At 36.5% G+C, this 23439-nt stretch overlaps 1 protein-coding gene across 1 annotated transcript in view; it reads right to left on the bottom strand.

Moving 5' to 3' along the window:
* Positions 1-23439, bottom strand: part of LAMA2 (laminin subunit alpha 2) — a 620419-nt gene that overhangs the window by 221689 nt on the left and 375291 nt on the right. The window contains exons 20-24 of the mRNA XM_073893912.1: positions 16775-16986; positions 12818-12924; positions 11808-12071; positions 7382-7562; positions 3986-4122 (exon numbers count right to left, since the gene is read on the bottom strand). Coding sequence (XP_073750013.1) covers positions 3986-4122; positions 7382-7562; positions 11808-12071; positions 12818-12924; positions 16775-16986 — 901 coding nt within the window. The remainder of the gene's footprint in view (positions 1-3985; positions 4123-7381; positions 7563-11807; positions 12072-12817; positions 12925-16774; positions 16987-23439) is intronic.

The raw sequence follows: 23439 nt of genomic DNA, 5'->3' as shown, positions 1-23439 counted from the left end.
CCAGGATAAAGAGAGACATTTCATATTAATAAAGGGATCAACTTTTCAAAAAGACAAAATAATCCTAAGTGAGTATACACCTAGCATTATCTCTCCAAAATACATGAATCAAAACCCGAGAGAACTGAAAGAAAAAAATAGACAAATTGTAAGTATAAACACCCTCAGTTATTGATAGAATACGTATGCATAAAAATCATTAGGGATAACTGACTTTTATAGAAGATTTCATCCAATGATACCAGAATATGCATTGTTTGCTAGTACATTAATCGAGATGGACACTATTATGAGACATAAAAGAAATCTGTAAATTCAAAAGAACTGAAACAATACAAAATGTTATATGTATTATAATACAGATATAACAGAAAGATACACTATACTTCTAAATAATCAATGTATCACAGATAAATAATAAAATAAATACGAAGATTTTAACAATGAAAATTTAAACAACATATCAAAATGTGTGCGATGCAACTAAATTAGTGCCTGGAGGGATATTTATAACATGAAATGCTTATATTAGTAAAGAAGAGCTATCTCAAGTCAATGATCTAAGCTTTCATCTTAAGAAACTTGGAACACAAGGGAAAATTAAACTCAAAGTAAACAAACTGAAGGAACTGTTATTTTTTGTTATCAAATTCATTGATTAACGTTGCTCATATTATTTTCATATTATTCTTTTAACATATGCAGGATCACCATGATGTCCTGTCTTTTATTTCTGATTTTGATTATTTCTTTCCTCTCTTCTTATTTTCTTGATCAATCTTCTTAGAGTATTACCAACTTTATTAATAATTTCAAAGAACCATTTTTTTGGCCTCATTGTCTTTTTTCTAAAGTATTTTTGTTTTCATTGTTTTTCATTGATTATGCAAACTCCTTTAGAAACTATGAGGAAGGAATACTTCCCAATCTATTTCATGAAGTTAGCAATACCCCAATTACAAAACTAGATAATAAAACTACCAAAACCCCCCCAAACTATGAACCAATATTCCTTGTGAACAGAGAACCAGAGATCATTAACAAAATGCTAGCAAACATAATCTAAAATAATTTAAAGTAGACAATCCCTCATGATCAAGCAGGACTTCTCTCAGGATTGTAAAGTTGGGTCAACATTTGAAAATGAATTAATATGGTTTACCATATTAACAGCCGAAAAAGAAAAATCAAATGATCATCTCAATAGATGTAGAAAACAAATTTGACAAAATTGGACATATATTCTTGATAAAAGTACTTAATAGACCCAAGAACATGAGGAACATCCTCAAACTGATAAAAAGCATCTGTAAATAAAATACAGCTAACAAAATTCTGAATTTTAAAAGACTAAATGCCTTCTACTTCACATAAGGAATAAGGCAAGGATATTTGTTCCCAGCACTGCAAGTCAACATTTTACTCCAATAGGTCAAGAAAATGAAATAAAATTTACATGGATTGGAAGGGAAGAAGTAAAACTCAATTTGCAGATGGTATGATTGTCTACATAGAAAATCCTAATGAACCTACCAAAAAGTAACCAGAGTAAGCTTAGCAAGGTTGCAGTATAGAAAGTTAATACATAAAAATAATTGCATTTTTCTATGCTGGCAACAATGGGAAATTGAAATGAAACAAATAATAACATTTTGTAAAAAATATGAAACACAATGATAAATTTAACAGAACATGTATAAGACTTGCACACCAAAAAGTGTAAAACATTGCTGAGAAAAAAAATTATAGAAAACTAAATTAAAAATTATGTCATATTCATACATTGGAAGATGCAATATTCTGAAAATGTTGATTTTTCCCAAATTGACCTGTAGATTCAATGTAATCCCAATCAAATCCTAGAAGGCTTTAAATAAAGAAATTGATAAGCTGCTTTAAAAATTTATATGGAAATGCAAAGGATCTAATGAACCCAAAAGGTACTGGAAATGAAAAGCAACTGGAGTTGGCACCACCTGATTTTACACTATGCTAGAAAGCCGCAGTGATCAAGACAGTACTGTGTTAGTCCAAGGATAGACATAGATCAATGAAACAGAATAGAGTTCAGAAATGTATGAGGGACATATAAGGTCATTTTATTTTGACCAAAGTAATTCAATGGGGAAGAAGAACAATCTTTTCAAAAATGATGTTGGAAAAAATGGATATCCATTAAAAAATGAAATTTGGCCATTACCTCAAACCATACAGAAAAATTAATGATAATGGAATGTGGACCTAAATGTAAAAGCCAAAACTATAAAACTTCTTGAAGAATACATAGGAGAGGTATCTTTAGATCTTGACTTAAGCAAATATGTATTTCTTAGAAAATAAAAAGGATGCTGTGAAAGGAAAAGATAATAAAAACAGTCTTTATAAAAATTAGATGACGATACTACAGAGGGAATAAAATGCAAGCTGTATAGTGGGAGAAAACAGTTACAGAACATATATATGTTAAGAGACTTGCATCTAGGACATATAAAGAACACTTACAGCACATTACTGAGAAAACTAACAACCCAAAATAGAAAAGATTTGTATAGACACTTCACCCAAGAAGATATATAAATGGTAAATAAATAAAATTATTCCCAATATCACTGGACATTAAAGCAATGCAAAGATAGAAAAAAACACCCAACCGAATGCTTAAAATTGGTCAGAACCTGAAGTGTTGGGTAGGATGTGGCGTGTGCTTGTGACGAGAAATGAAATCATACATCTATAACTGTGCCTTTGACTTATACACTGGTGTTCACAGCAAAATTAGTCATAATAGCCCCCCCACTGGAAACGACCCAAATGCCCATTAAATGGTAAATAAACAAACAAGTTACAGCATATCAGCTAATGTAAAATTATTAAACAATTAAAAATAACAAGCTACTGATAATATTCAACAGTATGGATGAATCACAAAGGCATTATACTAAGGAAGCCAGACCAAAAACAATCCCCCAAACAAACAGACAAACAAAACCCAAACAACAACATGGAATATGGCTCGATTTATATGAATTTGTAGAAAAAACATAACTGCGGTGATAGAAGGAGAAACAGTAGTTTCCTGGTGCTGATTGAGGGGTGAGGGGAAGTTGACTACAAGGGGGCATAAGAGGCGGTTATACAACTGTAATCACTGGTCAAAACTCATCACTTTAAGTGAGTGAATTGTATTTTATTTAATTAATATCTCACAAGACACTGACAAAAATCCTGACCTCATCACCTTTCCTACCTGAACTTGAGTCTTCTATAATCCCTCTAGCAGTAAATAATACCCTCATCTAATTTCCTGAAAAGTGAAACCCGGGACTCGTCCTTAAGACGTCTCGTTCTTAGCCTCCAAATCTATGAGTTTACCAAGCCACACCAGCAGTAACACAGCCCACTCCCTCTGTCTTGGTGGAGGCTCACTGACGGGGTCCACGCTTCTGTCACCTCTCACCAATATAACTTCAATAGCTATTATGTATGTAATATATGTTATGTAATTTGGTCATGCCAGTTTCTATGGTATGCCCACGGGAAAAATGAGGAGTCTTTCAGGCTAACGGCTGTTAATATAACTCCACAGAATCCTCTCAACTGCTTCTTGAAAATTGAAACCTAGTCATAATCTGGGGGCAATTACTATAGATTTTTGGCAAATTGCTTTAGTTAGTTCCTAATTTCCTTGTACTTTGCAGATATTTCACTGGGTTTCAGTATGAAGTTGTTGCCATTTCTGGTTTTATTATAATTTTTCCTCTGTTTTTGTAGGTATCATGAATGAAGATACATAAATGTGTACTTACTTCATCATTTCCCACAAGTAAAATGTAAGATGATGATCAGTATCTCCAGTCAATCTATACTGATAGTTCTATACTGATTTTTAATATAATATTGGCTTTTGATTTCTCCAACTAGAAACTTTAACAAAATAAAAAAAATTCTTAAAACATGATCAGATAAAATAAAGCAATTAACTCACCTTACAACCAGTGGTGATGCTGTGGCCCCAGGTATTAGGTGCACATTTAGAACATTTCTCTCCAATGGTATTGGGAGGGCAAATGCACTGACCAGTCTTTGGGTCACAGTTATTTCCCAGATGGGAACAGTCACAGGCTTCACAGGTGAAAGGGAAAAAATTGTAAAATAGTAAAAATTTGATAGAGAGTACTGAATTTATATTGGGATTTGTGTTATTTTCCATATTATGGTTAAGGATCCTTGAAAGTGAAAACTTACCTCGTTCATCTTTTATATCACAGTAAGGTGTCTTTCACAGAGGAGTTGATCAATAAAATTTTATTGCATTGCTTTTAATAATTTCAAAAGGTAAAATATTTTTAGTTTTTCAACTAAGTTTAAAGAAAGAAGTGGACTCTCAGATTCTCTGCTAACTGTATCTAGGTACTATAAAGTTCAAAATTTAGTTTCCATAGTTATTCTAAGTTCATAACTAATTTTTCTATGCTGTATAGATTAATATTTCCTTTCTGTTAATGACTCTGTTTTGCAATAAAAACCAATAAGCTCAACAGGCTTCTTAAATTCAGTATAGTTGCCATACATCTGGATATTTCAGTTCTGCAAAAATTTAAAACAGCTGAGTTATGTAACAGTGTGTATATGTGTGTTTGTGTGTGTATATGAAGGTATTTTTGAGTTTTATTTACCACCTGTCTATTCTTTTCAATATATTTTTCATTTTCTTAGCTATGATATATAAGTAGAAATTCTCAAAGAATGTGAAAATAAGATTTGAAAAAAAAACTATTTCAGAGGCGTTTCAAAGTCATCTAAGATGAGCAATGGACTCTAATAATATAGCTAATAAGTAGCTGTAGAAACGTGCAGTGTTTCAAACTGAAGTGAAAGCACGGGGAGAAACACCACCAGATACTCTGATTCAGACAGAAGACTAATGTTATAAGAAACCTTTGCATTGATTATATGATCATTAAATCTTTAAATGAAATACATTTAGAGTGATTAAGTCCAATTTTTAAGGGATCACAATTATCATTGTTCACAGCATTCCATACCAGCTGTGAAAAATGTTTAGTATAATATTGGCCATAAACACCAAATAAAGGTTAGCTGTTTTTGTTATTATTATTGTCGTTGATAATTTTAAGTCAAAGGATTTATTTTGTATGTACCATTTATTAAGAAGAAAAATAGTTCACATTATGTTCAAATTTATGTGCTAAAAAAAGGCTTGGGACGGTTTGAGTCATTACTTGCAAGTAGAAATTCTCTAAGCAGTTCTTCAATGGAATCATAAAACTGAGTAGGGAAAAGACTTGAATCATTAGCTAGTTTTTCCCAGCCTAAACAGAATGTTTACCACAATTCAGAATACTAACGAACACTGATAATAATCATAATAGTGATAAACACTTACATGGTGCCTACATGCCAGGCAGTACTCTAAATATTTTATAGCCATTAACTCAACTAATTCTTACAAAAACCATGAGATAGATATCATTGTTTTCTTGATTTAATAGATGAATTTTGTAGAGAGACAGCAAGACCCAGTCACTCAGTCAAGGTCACATAACTAGTTACCCGTAGAGCCCCTAAACTGATCCAAGCTATTTTGTGGAAGTCATACCCTTGACCATAATGCTATCCCATCTGTTTGGGGCTGTTTTCTATCCTATTTCTCTGGATTTGAATGCTAACTAAGTTTGCATTTCTAATGTTATCACCATTTCATAATTTTGAATAATGTTCTTTTTTAACTTAAAATTTCTGGTAGTGAGGGTGCCTGGGTGGCTCAGTTGGTTAAGCATCTGCCTTCGGCTCAGGTCATGATCCTGGAGTCCCAGGATCGAGTCCCGCATCGGGCTCCCTGCTCAGCAAGGAGTCTGCTTCTCCCTCTGACCCTCTTCCCTCTCGTGCTCTCTATCTCTCATTCTCTCTCAAATAAATAAATAAAATCTTTAAAATTTCTGGTAGTGAATGTATTTGAATGCACAGTATCATTTCATTAAATCACATCAACTGAACATGTTAGTAAGAGTTGGATTTAAAGAACAGTAACTTTTAGGGGTGACTCATTGGCTCAGTGGTTGGATGTCCAACTCTTGGTTTCCGCTGAGGTCATGGTCTCAGAGTCCTGGGATCGAGCCCTACCTCGGGCTCCGCACTCAGCTCGGAGGCTGCCTGAGATTCTTTCCCCCCTCCATTTTCCTTCCCCTCTGTTCCTCCTCCTGCTCATGCTCTCTCTCTTTCAGATGAATGAATTAATGAATGAATGAATGAATAAATAAATAAATAAATAAATAAAATCTTAAAAAAAGAACAATATATTTTAAAATGCAGCATTATAGTTTTCAGTATATATAGATACTGACTTAGAGATCACATATAGATTCTTAGAAGATCTATAATTATAACTTTCAGAATAACATAATGGCGTATCTTTATGATACAAAGTGTATATTGAAAGTGATTGAGAATATCTAAAAGGTATTGTTTTTAAAACAATTTGAAATTTTATTCCTGCCACTTCTTACATAAATTTGCTACAATAGTCAATAATGTTTTAAAATCTTACCACGTATTTATCATGGTACTGAAGGTAGAGGAGTATCATTAGTGTTGAATCAGTGAGTTTAGTAAGCAAAGGTGATACTAAATATTGTGAATGTTGGAATAAGGGTCAATTCCAAATTAGTGGCATATAAAGCAAGGCTAGTGTTCAATATTCACTTTCATCTGCAGTATGCTAATTCCTATTTATTTTCTTAATTCATGATTTGTGGGAAGAACACGGAGACACTGCTTGTGGGAAATCATGGTTAAAACCTTCCTGCATTTCCCCAAGAACTAGCAAATACCTAGTGCAAATCTGTTTCTTTCTTGGAACATCATAGTTTTCAAGGCACATGAAAAGAGATGACAACATATTTTTTGTACCTGAAAATGGTATTCACTTCTCTGATCCTTGTACCAATTTTGCAATAGGAAAAGGGAATGTTGAACTGTATTGAGAGTGAAGTTTACACTAAGAGAACACCGGCAAAAGAAAAACGGAACATTTGACTTTCAGGCTACAGTAGCCTTTGAGTGAGGGACTGGCAGTCACACAGGAAGGGACACAGCAGAATTGGGACCTGCTGATGGATTTTTCATTGAGTACTCGCAAGCAGTTATTTATGGGGTGATGTTTCACACTGCAATATATTTTGTTTGTTAGTTTACTTAAAATAAATATACATTACTTATTAGTTTAAATATTTTGGATCATATATTTGTTGTCAAGGTGCCTATGCTTTCAACTCTGGGAATGCAGAAGAAGGAACTGCTACGGTTGCCAAAATGCCAAAACCAGAGAATGAATGTGTAGGGCTTAGTCTTATTTACAGACCTGTGCAGCCTCCTTCTTGGAAGTTGAAATAGCCATGGGCACAGCGGTCACATTTCTTTCCTGTCACTCCAGGCTGGCACCAACACTGACCACTCTCTTCACAGTCGAATGATTTAGACCCAAAGGAATTGCAATTGCAGGGAACACACCCCCTTCCTGATTGTAGGCCAAAGGTTTCAGGCTGGCATAGGGAAGGAAAGAGAAGAATTAAATTTAAATCAATTAACTCATTATGAAACAAGATGCACAATATCAAGAGATGAAACAGGAAGGAGGAACCTATGGGTTGTCGAGGTTCTTCACTGACGTTATGACAACGAGGTTGCAATTTAATCTAATGGATCCTTTTCTACAAAATCCAAAAAGAAGAGTACGATTACTTTAAAATTTTATCAAAGTTAACAGCAGAATTAGGGTACTATCCTTTATGTCTGCTATATTTTCACCAGTCTTTCCCTATACTTTCCAAGATTTTTAGAGCAATGTGGAACTAAGCTATGGGGTGTTACTTATATTTTAATTGAAAAATGTACTTGCTTCATTCCTAATGATCTGAATTGATTAATTTTAGACCTTATAAACTCCTTCTACTTGTTAAAAATGTTTTCGATATTACTGACCAGAAGCCTACAGTTAAAATAAATGCTTTTCTTCTAATATTTGATCTAATTTTTGTCATCTCTCTATAAATCTAATTATCATGCTAGGGATCACTTTATAAATATAACTTACAGATTTATGCCTATGCTGACAAAATAATTGGTTTACAAACATCTAGTTTCTTGGGTTTCATTTTAACAACTGAAATTGATTTGAGAGAACACACATCAAAGCACCAGATTAGGTAGATGAAAGGAAACCATTCTCTGATGAGTTATTCCTAGGCATATCTCTTATCTATGCATAACAAATAACTTTCTATGATCGGTTTTCGTTGCTAGCTTTGGCTTGAAATACATGTTATCTGACCTAGAGCGACTGTGTTAGAAAGTGTGGATGGATTAAAAATTACCTCTACTAGAAAAGTGAAAAGTGCATATCCTATTTAAAGTACAACAGGGTTGTATTTTAAAATATGAAGTATGTCACATTATTATGATATTTTAATCTGAAAAATTGGTCTTTTAGTTCTTTGCAAAAAATAATTCCTATTTTGGATTATTAGACTTAATAGTTACTTCCTGGTAAGAATAAATCTTGCTACTTAATGGTAGCCACCCAAAGAGAAACAAATAAGGCTCATTACATATTTTTGCCATTATTGTTAACAGTATGAAAAACAGTTCCAGAAAACAAAATCACACTGAAAATTACTCTCTTAAAATGACTATAGCTAAGAACAGTTTTGGTTTTTAAATATAAAATGGGTTGATTGAATTTAACAATCATTTAATCTTTGTATTTATTGCTGGCTTTATTTTTATTTCCAGTTCAAATTCAGGTGTCATCATATGATTAAAGAAGAAAGTCTGTTTGTGGAATCACTAAATTGCACACCTGAAACTAATATAGCACTGTCTGTTTACTGGTACTGAAACAAAATTTAAAAAACAAATAAAGAAAGAAGAAAGTATCAGTTCTAACAAATGACTTAACACACGATTTTGAAATTAAATTTCATTTATATAAGGAATGATTAAGACATATAAGATTTTTATTCATAAAAAGCAACTAGCTGTAAAATTCTGGATACCTGACCTAGAGAAATAATCAGAAATGGGGAAAATGGTTAAAGTATGAGCATGCCCATTACAGTATTATTTATGAGAGTAACTTCTCAATGTTAGAAAGTTGAATAAATTAAATTATGATACATTCATGCTATGAAATAATACGCCATCATTAAAATCCTGTTTTGAAGCAGTTTTAATGATAGGAATATGCTTAGGACATAGCATTATGCAAAATTTCAAAAAGCAGAATACAAAATTATATACACACTATTACTCCAATTATATACCTATAATGACACACACACCACTCAGGCACACACAAATAGAAACATACATACATAGAAAAAAGACTAGAACATGCTACATTAAAATGGTTTTTAAAAATCCGAATCATAAATATATTTGTATTTCTTATGCAAAGTATTTTGCATTTATTTCCTAAATTTTTCTTCGCTTGGCATATCTATATATCTTTAATGGATATATCTATATAGTATTAAATGAACTGCCAAATCATAGTTATTAAGAAAATTCCAAAGTTCATTATGTAAAACATATGTAAGAAGAAATATCTCTGCCATACTTATAAAATTTTTAAGTAATGTAATTTTCAAGAGTTAAATTACACCAAAACAAATAGAAACAAATTTCAGCAACAAAGTTTTAATAAATTTGATGTACAAAAATTTAATTCAGAGACTAGGGAAAATCTCTTTAGTAAACAAATTCAAAAGTAGACATTCCTAGTCCGTAATCAAGATTAATTAGGTAAATGAACATGGGAGACAGTCCCTATCCAGTGTCAGTGAGAGGTTTGATGATCTCCCAGAAATTATTTTCACTTGGGGTAATAACGACAATGAGCTTACATATGGTGCTTGCTGGGTGCCAAGTACTGTTCTAAAGCCCTTTGCAAACATGAATTCATTTAAACCTCCAGACAATCCTGGGAGATAGTTATTACCATCACCTCTCTACAGAGTGAGGAAACTGAGGCACAGAAAGTTCAAGTAATTGGCCTAAGGTCACCAGTTAGCCAACTGCAGAGTTAGGGTTCCACATCAGCCAGCCTGGCTTCAGAGTCTGTGCTCTTTACTCTCACACATATTGTCTCAGAACAAAAATGGTCTCAGGACAAAACACCATCCTGTACAAAGTTCTATGGGATATGTAGGAAAAAGGTGTGAATAAGGGTTGAATTTTGCTAAATTTCTATTTTGGAGACATTTCAATCAATTCCTGTCCCTTTCTTTTACTTTAAATGTATGCATTTGTTTTTGTTTTGTTTTGTTTAATTTGTTTTTGAAAAACAATCTTTTGAAAAGATTTCTTCCTCTAATAGCAAAAATAATAACAACAGCAATAATACCTAACATTTACTAAGAACTCTCCAGATGCGTGCCTTATGCACTGTTCCCATGACAATCCAGAAACAGCCATGGAGGTGCCTAGACAGATCTCCCTACAAAAGAATCTGCAGGGGGACTGTGGCAGGTTGACAACCTCCGGTTTCTACTCTTGTGGATCCCCTGGAGGAGCTCGCACCAGGTCAATGACTGATGACAATAAAGTATTAGAGCCTTCCTGCCCAATCCAGGCTGCCTCTAACAGGCAAATGGTGCTTGGGCACTCCCCTTTGGCCTGGCACGCATTTGATGTTTTGGCAAAAGGCAAAGAATGAGGCTTTTCCAAACCCAACATTTCCTTCCCCTTTTCCTTTCATTTCAGTCTGGCCTGCACTGCAACAGAAGGCTCCCTGCGTATTATACTCTCTCCTCCTTCATCTTTAATAGGCATTTCCCTATCTGTAGTGGGTCCCACTACAGATGAAGCAGGTGAATTACAGAAAGACTGAAGGAACTGTCTTACGGCAAGTGGCGAGGCTGGGATTTGACCTGAGGCATTCTGATATCAGAACTAGTTTTCTTAAAATGCCAGTAAAGAGCCTAGAAATAATGCACTTTTTTTTCTTTTCTTTTCTTTTCTACTCTTTTGCTTTTTACTTTACTCTCACCTTCTTCTATCTGTTACCTGCCCTTTCCCTCCCCCACCCTGGAGGCTATGATTCTATCCGGGCAAGTCTTATCTCCAGTCATTCTGCAACAGGGTCCTGGACCTGGTCTTCCTCCTTCCTCCTTCTTTCCCTCCTCTTCCTCCCTTTCTCTCTTCCTTCCGGTATTTGCTTTCTTTTGCCTTGTAAGATGGGGGGCTAAACTTCTGTAGTACAAAACATGCTTCCTTACTTTGTGTATGTGGTACATTTGTGGGATGTGAAAATGTGTGACTTGTGGTAACTATGGGCAAACTTACGACATGGAAAAGTCCCAAAGCCATCAATTATGATGAAATGTTAGCAGAATGTCAGACCAATGGGCTACCTTTTCTTGGGCAAGTCACTTTCTCTGCTAGATCTCCCTTCATTTGTTCATTTGTAGAAGTGAATTTGCTCCAAATGATGCCTGAAATTCCTTCCACTTCTAAGATCATAGGTTTCTAAAAAATAAACTTTCATTCCTCTAGATCCACGGTTAGTCGAAACTTTTATGAACCTATGAACTTGAAAATACTTTTAAAACTACACAGATACAGCTACTTTCAAAAGGCAAGGCTTGAAGTGGGAATTGCCTAGTGTTGACATTCGCAGTTGGCACCCTGAGCAACCCTTACGGGAACAAGGCCATCGGGGAAGGTCCGCTACAGCACACGCAACACGACATGCGGAGGCATGAGCCATGCAGCGCCTCTGGGATTACCGGAGCTGGGGCCCGATAGGCTCCCCGAGGGCACCCGCTGGAGCTGCTGACAGCCCACCTCAAAGGAGGCCCTGGCCCCCGCTGTGCTCTCTGTGACTTCTCCTCCTGCCGCTGCATCTGCCTGCTGAGGCGGCACTGTTGCCCTACGAAGCCAGATTTACACGCACATCTTCCTGTCACATCACACCACGGTGTCACAGAGCCAACGGGATTGCAGTCACACCACACACAGAACTGCTTCTCTGGATCCCACCACGTACCGGGCTTTAAAAGCCAACAGAAAAACAAAACAAAGGAACAAAAGAGCATACGCCATTATTCACGAGATGGATGCAGATGACACTTTCAAACTTACTACAGCGGGGCCAGTTTGCCATCTGAGAAATGTTTGTTCTGTTTAATAGTCTTTATCACCAAACATACATATTTAGAAGAAAGAGGTAGTGCGGATCTGTCACTCTCACGGAGGGAAGGAAGGTGCTTGCCATCCTGAAGGCAGGGCAATGTGCTCAGGAACAGAGGGCAACATGTTTTGATATTTTTGTTTCCCTTTTAGAAAAATGATGTATCTAAAAATATGTGGATTAGTTTCTCTACTGAAAACTTTAGTTGAGTGCTCCCTGGAACTCACTTGTAAATGACAGAACTAGAAAAAAGTGTTTGCTAAAAACAAAGGATGTGATGCATTTCATTCTGCCAACGTAAGAGCAAAGAGTATTTTACTCACTGTAGACTGGGATTAAATTGATATGCTATTTGTTTTAAAAAGTCTGAATTACAGTAAATATGACACAAATTCACTGCCAAGGAGAGACAGGTTGAAGGTCAAAAGCTAGTGTATAGCAAATTTTTTTCTATTTTGGAAAAAATATTTCAATGATCACAGTGATGGCACATATAGAATTGGATAATCCTGAACTCCTCTTTCAATATATTTAATATGTACATCGTTGAAAGCTAATGAACATTTCCGAGGAGGAAGTGATTCTTCATCAGCTCCTACTCCTTACCTTACACTCATCACACCGCCGTCCCTGCACGTTAGGTTTGCATTCACACTGTCCCGTCCTGGCGTGGCAACTCTCAGAGAAGGAGCTGTTGACATTACAGCGACAAGCTGCAAAAAGAAGAGCGATCTGTGGTTGGGAAAACACTTCCTGTAGTATTAATAGGCTTGTTAAATAGTAATATCCCCCATATGGTAACACTGGAACTAAGTTTTAGAACAGAATATTTTCTGATTTGCTAGGTGTTCTGTTAGGCGTTATAGCATTCAATTCTTATAATGAGTTTACAAAAGCTGTAGAGATGATTCATGTAAAGCTATATCACAGTGCATTGATTGATCTTCCCAATCACCAGCATTTTTCACAGAGCTAGAACAAACAATCCTTAAATTTGTTTAGAACACAAAAGACCCTGAATAGCCAAAGCAATCTTGAAAAAGAAAAGCAAAGCTGGAAGCATCATGATTCTGGACTTCAAGCCATATTATAAAGCTGTCATCATCAAGACGGTATGGTACTGGCACAAAAACAGACACATAGATCAGTGGAACAGAATAGGAAACCCAGAGATGGACCCACAACTATATGGTCTACTCATCTTCAATAAAACATGAAAAAATATCCAATAGAAAAAAGACAGTCTCTTCAACAAATGGTGTTGGGAAAACTGGACAGCAACATGCAGAAGAATGAAACTGGACCACTTTCTCGTGCCATTCACAAAAATAAATTCCGAATGGATGGAAGACCTAAATTGAGACAGGAAACCATCAAAATCCGAGGGGCCAACACAGGCAGCAACCTCTTTGACCTTGGCCATAGCCACTTTTTACTAGACACGTCTCCAGAGGCAAGGGAAACAAAAGCAAAAATGAACTATTGGGACCTCATCAAGATAAAAAGCTTATGCACAGTGAACGAAACAATCAACAAAACTGAAAGGCAACCTACGGAATGGGAGAAGATATTTGCAAATGACAAATCTGATAAAGGGTTAGATCCAAAATCTATAAGAACTTATCAAACTCAACACCCCAAAAAACAAATAATCCAGTTAAGAAATGGGCAGAAGACATGAATAGTCATTTTTCCAAAGAAGACATTCAGATGGCTAAGAGACACATGAAAAGATACTTAATATCACTAATTATCAGAGAAATACAAATCAAAACTACAATGACATATCACCTCACACCAGTCAGAACGGCTAAAATCAACACCACAGGAAACAACAGATGTTGGCAAGGATGTGGAGAAAGGGGAACCGTCTTACATTGTTGGTGGGAATGCAAACTGGTGCAGTCACTTTGGAAAAGAGTATGGAGGTTTCTCAAAAAGTTAAAAATAGAACTACCCTACTACTAGGTATTTACCCAAAGGATACAAAAATACTGATCCAAAGGAACACATGCACTGCAATGTTCATAGCATTATCCACAATAACCAAATTATGGAAAGAGCCCAAATGTCCATTAAGTGATGAGTGGATAAAGAAGATGTGGTATATATACAACGGAACATTATTCAGACACAAAAAATGAAATCTTGCCATTTGCTATGAAGTGGATGGAACTAGAGGGTATTATGCTGAGTGAAATAAGTCAGTCCGAGAAAGACAAATACCGTATGATTTCACTCATATGTGGAATTTAAGAAACAAAACAGATGAACATAGGGGGAAGAAAAGAGAGAGACACAAACCATAAGAGACCCTTAGTTATAGAGGACAAACTGAGGGTTGCTAGAGGGTAGGTGAATGGGGGTGGGGGGTTGGAATGGGTTAAATGGGTGACAGGCATTAATAGGAGGTCACTTGTTGTAATGAGCACTGGGTGTTGTATGTAAATGATGGGTCACTAAATTCTACTCCCGAAAGTGATATTATACTACATGTTAACTAATGGAATTAAAATAAAAACTTGAAAAAATAACAAAAGCAATACAAATTTTTAAGTGGCATTTTTAAATGAAATGTATGAACCAAACAATAACACATAAATTTAAAAAGCAAAATATATTTCTTTGTAGTGGTGTACTTTCCATGAACAAACCTAGAGGAAACTACAATAATGATTTACCATGAATTTTCTCTTCTTGAGGGTTTACTACCTATGCATAGATGAGCTATCATATATAAGAAAAATTATAAAAATAGATAATATGTTTCTTATATTTTTCTAAGCTAAAGAGCATTAAAAACCCTAATCATTTCTACATGTACCTCATGGCAAGTGGTATAAAAATTGGTGATGGTTTGAAAAATAATTTTATACCACAATTCTCCTATGTGTTTTTTTTTTCTTTTTTAAAGATTTTATTTATTTATTTGACAGAGAGAGAGAGACACAGCAAGAGAGGGAACACAAGTAGGGGGAGAGGGAGAAGCAGGCTCCCTACAGAGCAGGGAGCCCGATGTGGGGCTCGATCCCAGGACCCCAGGATCATGATCTGAGCCGAGGGCAGACGCTTAATGACTGAGCCACTCAGGTGCCCCTCTCCTATGTGTTCTTATGCCACAGATCCCCAATTTACTACAATAAAATGAGTGGAAAGATCTCCTTAACTTTATGGAGGGAGTTATCAGAAGATAGAAAAAGAGGTCACACAGCCCTAAATATGCAAGCCACAGAAACAACTACTATGAGTGCTACTGCCAAAGGGGCTACCACGTGTGAGCATCCCAGGCCCAAGCAGTGCACTGGACACTCTCCATGTGCTAGATCCTTTAATCCCCACAGAAAATCATGACCTTTTATGTAAATGAGGAAACTGAATCTCAGTGAGGTCAACTGCCTTGTCCAAGGTCACATAGCTAGAAACTGTAGATCCTAGATGTCTTTGAATGGGAGAATTTCTTAAGCGCCCTGTGATTTTACACAGGTAAACTTACAATGTTTAAAGGCACTTCTTTCTGAGACTGTTGGAAATTTTACTTTAAAAAAATACCAATTTATAGGTGATGTTAATAAATCCTTTGTTATTGAGATGGGGTGTCCTACCTGGTCTTTGGTGTTCATAGCAGAGACAATAACAGGACACTACAGTGGTTTCTATAATTTTGCAGCTCCTAGGTCCTAACTGAATGACTGGAAGAACCCCTTCTTACATAATGAAGTTGGAAGAAGTGAACTGTGGGTATCATAACCTGCCCTACCTAAACGTTATGGCAGCAGCTGAAGTCGAGGATGGCATGTAAAGTACTCAGGTGCTGACATGGATTCACATTCCACTGGACTCTGCACAAGAAGATTTCCCTTGCATATTACGTTACTGCTAATATAAAGCATTAGTAAATTCTATGCAATGCTGAATAATGCAGCTAAGGAGGTGGAGGTGGCAGGAGAAATGTACTGATTAACATGGATAAGCCCTACAATAGCTAATTTTGTAAAAGGAAACACAGAAATATTGTTCAGTGAATAGTCCTAAGGTGAAAGTCAATAATTTAACAATTACAAATGCCAGTGTGTAGAAATATGGGCAGAATTTTACACCCATTATGAAGTGCAAGAATGTGAAGTTCACATATGAAAGCATAACGGATGAACACCTACAAACAGGCACCAAAGAAATAATGCGGACAGATAAATTCATTAAGTAAATGATTACCGTTGAGATAAACAATAAGGATAAATGGGGCTTACCTAATTTCTAAATTCTTCTCTCCCATCGCGGGCATAAGTTTATTTTAAAATCTTCATTCCACACATAAACAAAAACAAAAATGTGTGCATCATTTGAAAAACAACAACCCTTTGACAATGCAGCGATTTTCAAAGGATTCACTCTATTACTCCAATGAAATATTTTAGGATGTGCAGACTCTGTGTATAGGCTGTGCGTCTATGATACATGTATCCACATAATTTCCTACCCTCCAATCCCCACTCAAGAACTCATCAGCTGCTCTGAGGTGCGAGGTATCACTTCTGTCAAGGGCGTCAATAGTTCAGGACTTACGCTGACAGTTCTTTGCATCAACTGCGTCTCCAAAATACCCATCAGCACAGAGCTCACAGAAGCGGCCTGTTGTACCTGGCTTACATATCAGACAGGAGCCAGACAAGCTGTCACAGCTGCCAGGCATGGAGAAGTCAAGGTTGTCACTGCATTGGCATGGCTGACATGATCCTCCAGGTACAGAAGGTTGTCCAAAATAGCCTTCTGCACACCTACGGGGAAAAATTTCATCAGTGAGCATTTGGGAAGAACTCATGAAACCCACTGGGGGCAATGCTTATACATTTTTCACACTACCCTCTCCCAGGATGATAGGTTTTTCCTTTTAAGTGCTCCTTTTCTCGAACGCAAGGTGATTAAACAATGTTTTTCTATAACTGCAGTGTAGATACAAGATGAAATCCTGCCAGCCTCACTAGTAATTAGATTTCAGCCAGGAAAAAAAAAAAAAAAATCTTGTCACTGGCACTGAAGACGAGACCAAAGCATAATAAGAAATCTGCTGCTGGCCCTCTAGAGGAATCCAGGTCCATCTTGGAAAGCCTTTGTAGTGCAACACATCATATGTATCTACTCCAATTGGTTGTTTTTTGTACAAATATGTAAGGTTCACTTTTTTGTTGTTGTTGTAACAAAAGCTTGTTATGAGGAAACAGACTTGCAAGGCAATTTAGCAGCGAGAATTCAGAATTTATTAAATAGAAAATTGTGACTCAAACGATTCTCATTATTATTCAGGTGGGGGCCGTGGGTATCGCTGCATTAATAATAGGTTTGTATATATTTGCATTTCCATACAGAGGCAGATTTTCATTGAAGAGCTTTACCAAGAAGCAGGTATGCCTGCATCTTAGGGTAACATGCTGTAAGGTGATGCTTAATTGTGCCACAACTCGTATTAGCAAACTCTAAGTCTCTCTCTCTCTCTCTCTTTTTAAGGACTAAGTACTCTTTTACATACTATTGGAAAAACAAGTTTGTTTATTTATGAGGCAGAGCAGAGAAGATTTTTTAAATTATAGTATCAAATTTCCCCTTATCCATACGTTGTTTCAAAATGCTCCTTAATGTCACAGATGCACAGATACATGGTTTTAGGAGGCATCTATTTATATTCTGCTCTGTCTTCTCATTCAGTTACATTTGTTCATGCTTCATATTAAACCACACTTGCCAGAGGAGAAACAAAACAGTGCATCTCTAGTCTTACAGTCAAGCTGGCTCTGTCATCTGTACCATCTTGGCAAAATAAAAAGTCCTGTGCAGCAAAGATCAAAACTGAAGGGGGACAAAAACAATATGGAAGAATATAATTTCAACAGTACACACTTTTGTGCTCCTCTAGTCACAGACACGTAAGTAACTATGTAGAGAAATGCTCTCTACCATTCAAAATAGAAATGATTTAAATCCATTACATTATGTGAGGATATTTAATAACATCACAATTATGGGCCAAAGTCATTAATGACTCTGAGTTTTCTAGAACACGTGTAAGTGCCATAACCTTTTTTTTTTAAGAGAATTAACTTTTGTCCATAATTTTTAAATGAGATTACTAGTTTTAATTATATTCACAAAATATTGTACAAATCATGAAAGTCATAGTATAAATACTGCTTGGAAGAATATGTCACCCACAAATATAATTGCTTATTAATTATCCACTGTAAAATATGAACTAACATTTTAGTGCATAAAATTTCCCCACAATTCATAAGTGGTATTCCATAAAGATAATGGGAAGACACTTTTGAATTTGAACCCAATTCTCCTTGCCTTACTCGATATGCAGAGCTTATGATCACATCCACATATACTCCCATCTCATTTTGTTTACCATTAAGAGTGTGACTCCACTCCACTAGAATAACGATATACAATGATCATTATTGCAGCCAACAAAAGCCCATTATTTTCAGCTCACTTTCCGCAAAATGACTTACTGCCCTCAGGAGAGATGGTATTATATAACAAGATCTGGGAATTTTCCTTAACATAGATACCAATTAATAAGCCTAAAATTCTCCTACAATAAAAAGGAACCTTCTGTTCATGAGAAAATCATTACAATTAAGTAGACTAACCAAAGAAGCATCTTTTATTTTTTGTTGGAGAACACGTAAGAAAGCATATTGAATATACATGATAGATAATTCATATGCCGCTCCATCAAAAGTGTGCATTCAGGTTTTATTACTAGTGTGTGTATATGTGTGTGTGTTTCCATACATAGTAGTTTTAGAGACATAAAAATGTGTAAGTAGAAATTTAAAAGTAATTCTAGGGTCAGCAAATATAATACAGCTAATCATCTAACGTTTGTTAATAATAATAGTGTTTTATAGTCTGATCAAGTTGGAGTCACTTAATAAAAATTAGTGTGAATGACAGCCCTTTAGACCTTGCCAGCCTCTGAGTTTTTCACTCTATAAAAACTAATTGTCATTTGAAATCTCAGGGTCTCTCATTTTCATACGTAAGGCAGAATGAGAACATTTCTTAGCAGAGTTTATTGGATTCCTTGCTACAGATGGATGTTCTGACAATACAAAGTCGCTGTTCCTTTCCACTTTTGCTAACTTTTTTCATACCAAATTGCAATATTTTAGAAAGAGACCTTTTAATGTAGATGACATTCTAGATGCCACACGCCATTATGTAATATAGTTCTTTCTATCGATGACTTAGGAACAATATGAGAGAGAAAGAGAGAGAGAGAGGAGAGAGGGAGAGAGAGGATAGCAAAAGTGGAGAGAAATGGCAATGAGAAGTGCAGAGCAATATTGGTAAGATTTCTCTCACTCTGCTGCTTCACTTTTTCAATAACTTTTGGCTAAAATATGTGGCCTAAGGTCCCATTCAGTATCTATAGACTAAACATAGTGCTTCAATCTCTATAAGCATACTAGAAGAGCTCTTGTTCTTTGCCTCTCCTGCCCTTCCTCAAATACCTACCGAACACTTCATCATACTAATATAAATAAGGCACAATCTTTATGCTGCAGTCCAGGGAGAAGAAAGATGTACTTAAAAACGTGGCAGGGAGCTACTACAGATATGCCAATGTTCTCAGAGAAGAACAGAAAAGGGCAACCAATTCAGATTAGGATTCATCAAGGACACTGTCAGGATGATAGAGTTGAATTGGAAAAGTTCAGCAGGGTGAGTCTCACATGGAGGAGTGGAAGGGCTGCAGACTTCTAGTCAGAGGGAACAGTATTGGCGAAGGCACAGAGGAGGGTGGCTGGAGTGTAAATGGGAGTGGCTATGCAATAGGGATGTATTCTTACTACTTCCCATGTGACTGAATCAGTTAAAGACTGAGTGAGTTTGCCTGCTTATGTGGTTCCTTTCTGCAAACTAGAGGAAGAAAAGGGTCCTCTTTGAGCATATGCAGAAAAACGAAGAGATAATGGACATATTGAGCACCCAGGATTCAGGCTCCTAATCTGCCCCTCGGCTGAGTACTTTTGTGCAGTATACAAACTGCCCAACCACATAGGAGCAGACTTTGAAACCTTACTGGGAGTCACAATTCTGCTAACGGTACTACCGAGTTAAGTATGACTGTCTTGCTTTTTCCATTTCTGTGACTATACGCTCCACATCTGAGACTCAAGGACACAAGGAGACTCAGGCGTGAGTAGAAATTCTCACCAGCATAGTGGTAATATGGTAATTAGACTCATTCAAAGTCAGGAATTCATGAAGCAGAGAATATCTAAATAGGATTTTGGGATTGAAATTTAAAAAGCAAAAATTTTTCTGACCTAGAATATGTATCATACGGATAAAATTGTAGGTAAAATTCCGAATTTTAAGCAGTTAGGTTCCAATACCTTCTGCATTCTCAGTGGCCATTGTGAAATTAGTCTTGACATTGCCCTCTCTCTCCTCACTTGGGGAGGAGTTGTTAAAAATTTGCCAGCTAGGGAGGGGACAGGGCTTCGGGGGTCCCTGTACCTCATCAAGTTTCATGTGGATCCAAATGGGTCAACTTGCCACAGTCTTTTTTTCTTAAGATTTATTTATTTATTTTGGGGGGCGGGGCAGAGGGAAAGAGAGAATCTCAAACAGACTCCCTGCTAAGCGCAAAGCCTGCCCATGTGGGGCTTGATCCCATGACCCTGAGACCATGACCTGAGCTGAGACCAAGAGTCAGACGCTCAACTGACTGAGCCACCCATGAGCTGCGCCGGTCTTTTTAAGTGTCTCTCCATTAAGTATGATATATTGCTGGAGCTACAGTCTTATTCTGAAAGTAGCTTAGTGACAAGTAGAGCAAGTCTCATCGGCATTGTTTCTCCATGTTCTTTTAAATTTCTCTTGATGCTCCAACACTCACCCTTTCACCCTTCAAGATACTTTGTTTTTCTATTTTTTCTCCTCCTTGATGATGACAGATGCCCAGAATCTTAGCAAAGTGCCATGATGTGGCATGCCACCAAAGTGGCATGATTTGGATGCCACCAAAGTGCCTCATTCCCTCATTCTCTCTGTTTTTCTTTTGTTTAAAATATTCCCAGAGGAAAGCAGTAATATCTGAAAATATGGGTGCTTTGGCCCCCAGCAAAAGTTTCTCAAAAGTGTAACTAGTGTTCTACATGTTATAGAATATCAGACAGTATTTTAAATGAAGTTAAAAAAAAAGTGGAATCAGACCTATAAGAACAGAGAACACACTAACGGTTGCCATGGGGGTCGGGGGCTGAGGGTAGGGCAAAATGGTGAAGGGGAGAGGGAGGTACAGGCTTCCAGCTATGGAATGAATAAGTCACGGGGATGGAAGGCACAGCACAGGGAATACAGTCAATAGTATTGCGATAGCGTTGTATGGTGACTGATGGGAGCTACACTCGTGGTGAGCACAGGATAACCTATAGAGTTGTTGAATCATTACGTTGTACACCTGAAACTAATGTAACATTGTGGGTCAACTAAAAAAAAAATTAGTTAATATTTTGTCATAGCTTGTTTTGCCATTCTCTTGTTTATGATTGTTTTCATTGCCTCAGGTCTAGCAGCAAGACCATCTTGTGCTACATGACTGAGTGAGAGGATCTGACAAGGACGAAAGCAGAAACACAGCAATCTTCCGGACTTCGGGCTCTAAAAGTCACCATTTCTATGAATGTGGCCCCTCTTACTGCAATTCATCCCCAACCAGAAAATGGCATGAGGTTAGAAAGGCAGATGGAGAAGGGATGAGAATAGAGAGTTGGTGGGTCCCAGTGTGGAGTGAAGACAGCAGATTGAGTCCTGCACCCCCACTAGTGGTACGAAGTAGTGCAGCGTTATTTGGCCTGAAGGGAAAGGGAGTTGGGAGGATGGGAAAAAGGAAGACGTTGGCAGAAACAGCCTTGGATGTTTGTCCCACCATCTGTCCATTGCCCCCACAATACAGAGCCACACGCGTGTGTGTGCACGTACACACACACACACAGAGCCACACACTCATACAACCTCACAGTCACACACATAGTCATATACACACTCACAGACACACACATACTCACTCACTCACTCAGGCATTCAGGTTTCTGCATACTAAGTAAGCTTGTTAGAACTTTAATTCAAGCCTGGGAGATGGGGAGGAGAGGAAAAAAACAGATTTTTTAAATAGAAATAAAATTGACATATAACATCGAGTAAATTTAAAGTGTACCTGACTGAAATTATGTTTCCAAGCTCTCACAGCTTCCACATATAGAGATTTGGTCTCAAAATAGAAATTAAATTGAGATAAAGAATATAAAGTTATGATTCCTGTCCACCTGAGCTGTAGTCTGAGATGCATTCTTGAGATATATATATATATATATATAGATAGATAGATAGATGGGTATAAATATAGACTGATACAGATATAGTAAGGATTTATGGTCACACAAGATTAGAAAACGCTGGTTACAGGATAATGGATAGAGTTGTCCAATCACTATGTTGTATATCTGAAACTAATGTAACATTGTGTGTCAGCTACACCTCAAGAAAAGAAAAGAAAATGCTTAAAGAAATTAAACAGATTTCTTCCATCCAGGACATGTCAGAATTTTTAACATGCTAATAGATACTTCAATACTTATGTGATCACAGGACTCTATTTCAAAAACATCTACAGTTTGGGAAACACTGCTCTAGTTTTCCAAGGCTGATTTTATGTAGATGATGTGCACAAACTGATTACACCAATCACTTACAGAATAGTTTTGATTACAAGATTTTCAGGGCAACCAGGATCTTCTTCTTCCTCTGACCCTTATTCTCCTCTCCTTCCATTTCAGCCTGCACATCCTCAAAAACGTTTCTCCTCATATTGTGAATCCCTCTACTAATGGACTTTTGAGCTCATATAAATACAGAGAAATGATAAATGCTGAATATTCCTGGAAAACCCTAATCCAAATTCTGGCTAGAAAAATATAATATTCCATTTTCCATATCATAATAGTCTAAGATGATTTTTGACTGAAAAACTTTTGGAGAAAAGATATGCCATTTGAGAAGCAGCATATATCCGTTTCCATTTTTTTTAAGCCAATTAATAAAGATTTTGAACAGAAAATCATGCTTACTGTCAGGTATTTCTTTCCTCGGTGATTTTGATTATTCAGATTAGAACTGTTTCCAGAATACATTCAACCATTGTCACCCAGGCACGT

This window comes from Callorhinus ursinus, unplaced genomic scaffold, assembly GCF_003265705.2.
Source record: "Callorhinus ursinus isolate GAN/ISIS: 27379988/994484 unplaced genomic scaffold, GSC_fseal_2.0 scaffold6, whole genome shotgun sequence".
In the NCBI taxonomy this organism is placed as follows: domain Eukaryota; kingdom Metazoa; phylum Chordata; class Mammalia; order Carnivora; family Otariidae; genus Callorhinus; species Callorhinus ursinus.
The sequence above is the reverse complement of the archived record's forward strand: the minus strand, read 5'-3'. Positions and strand labels throughout refer to the sequence as shown.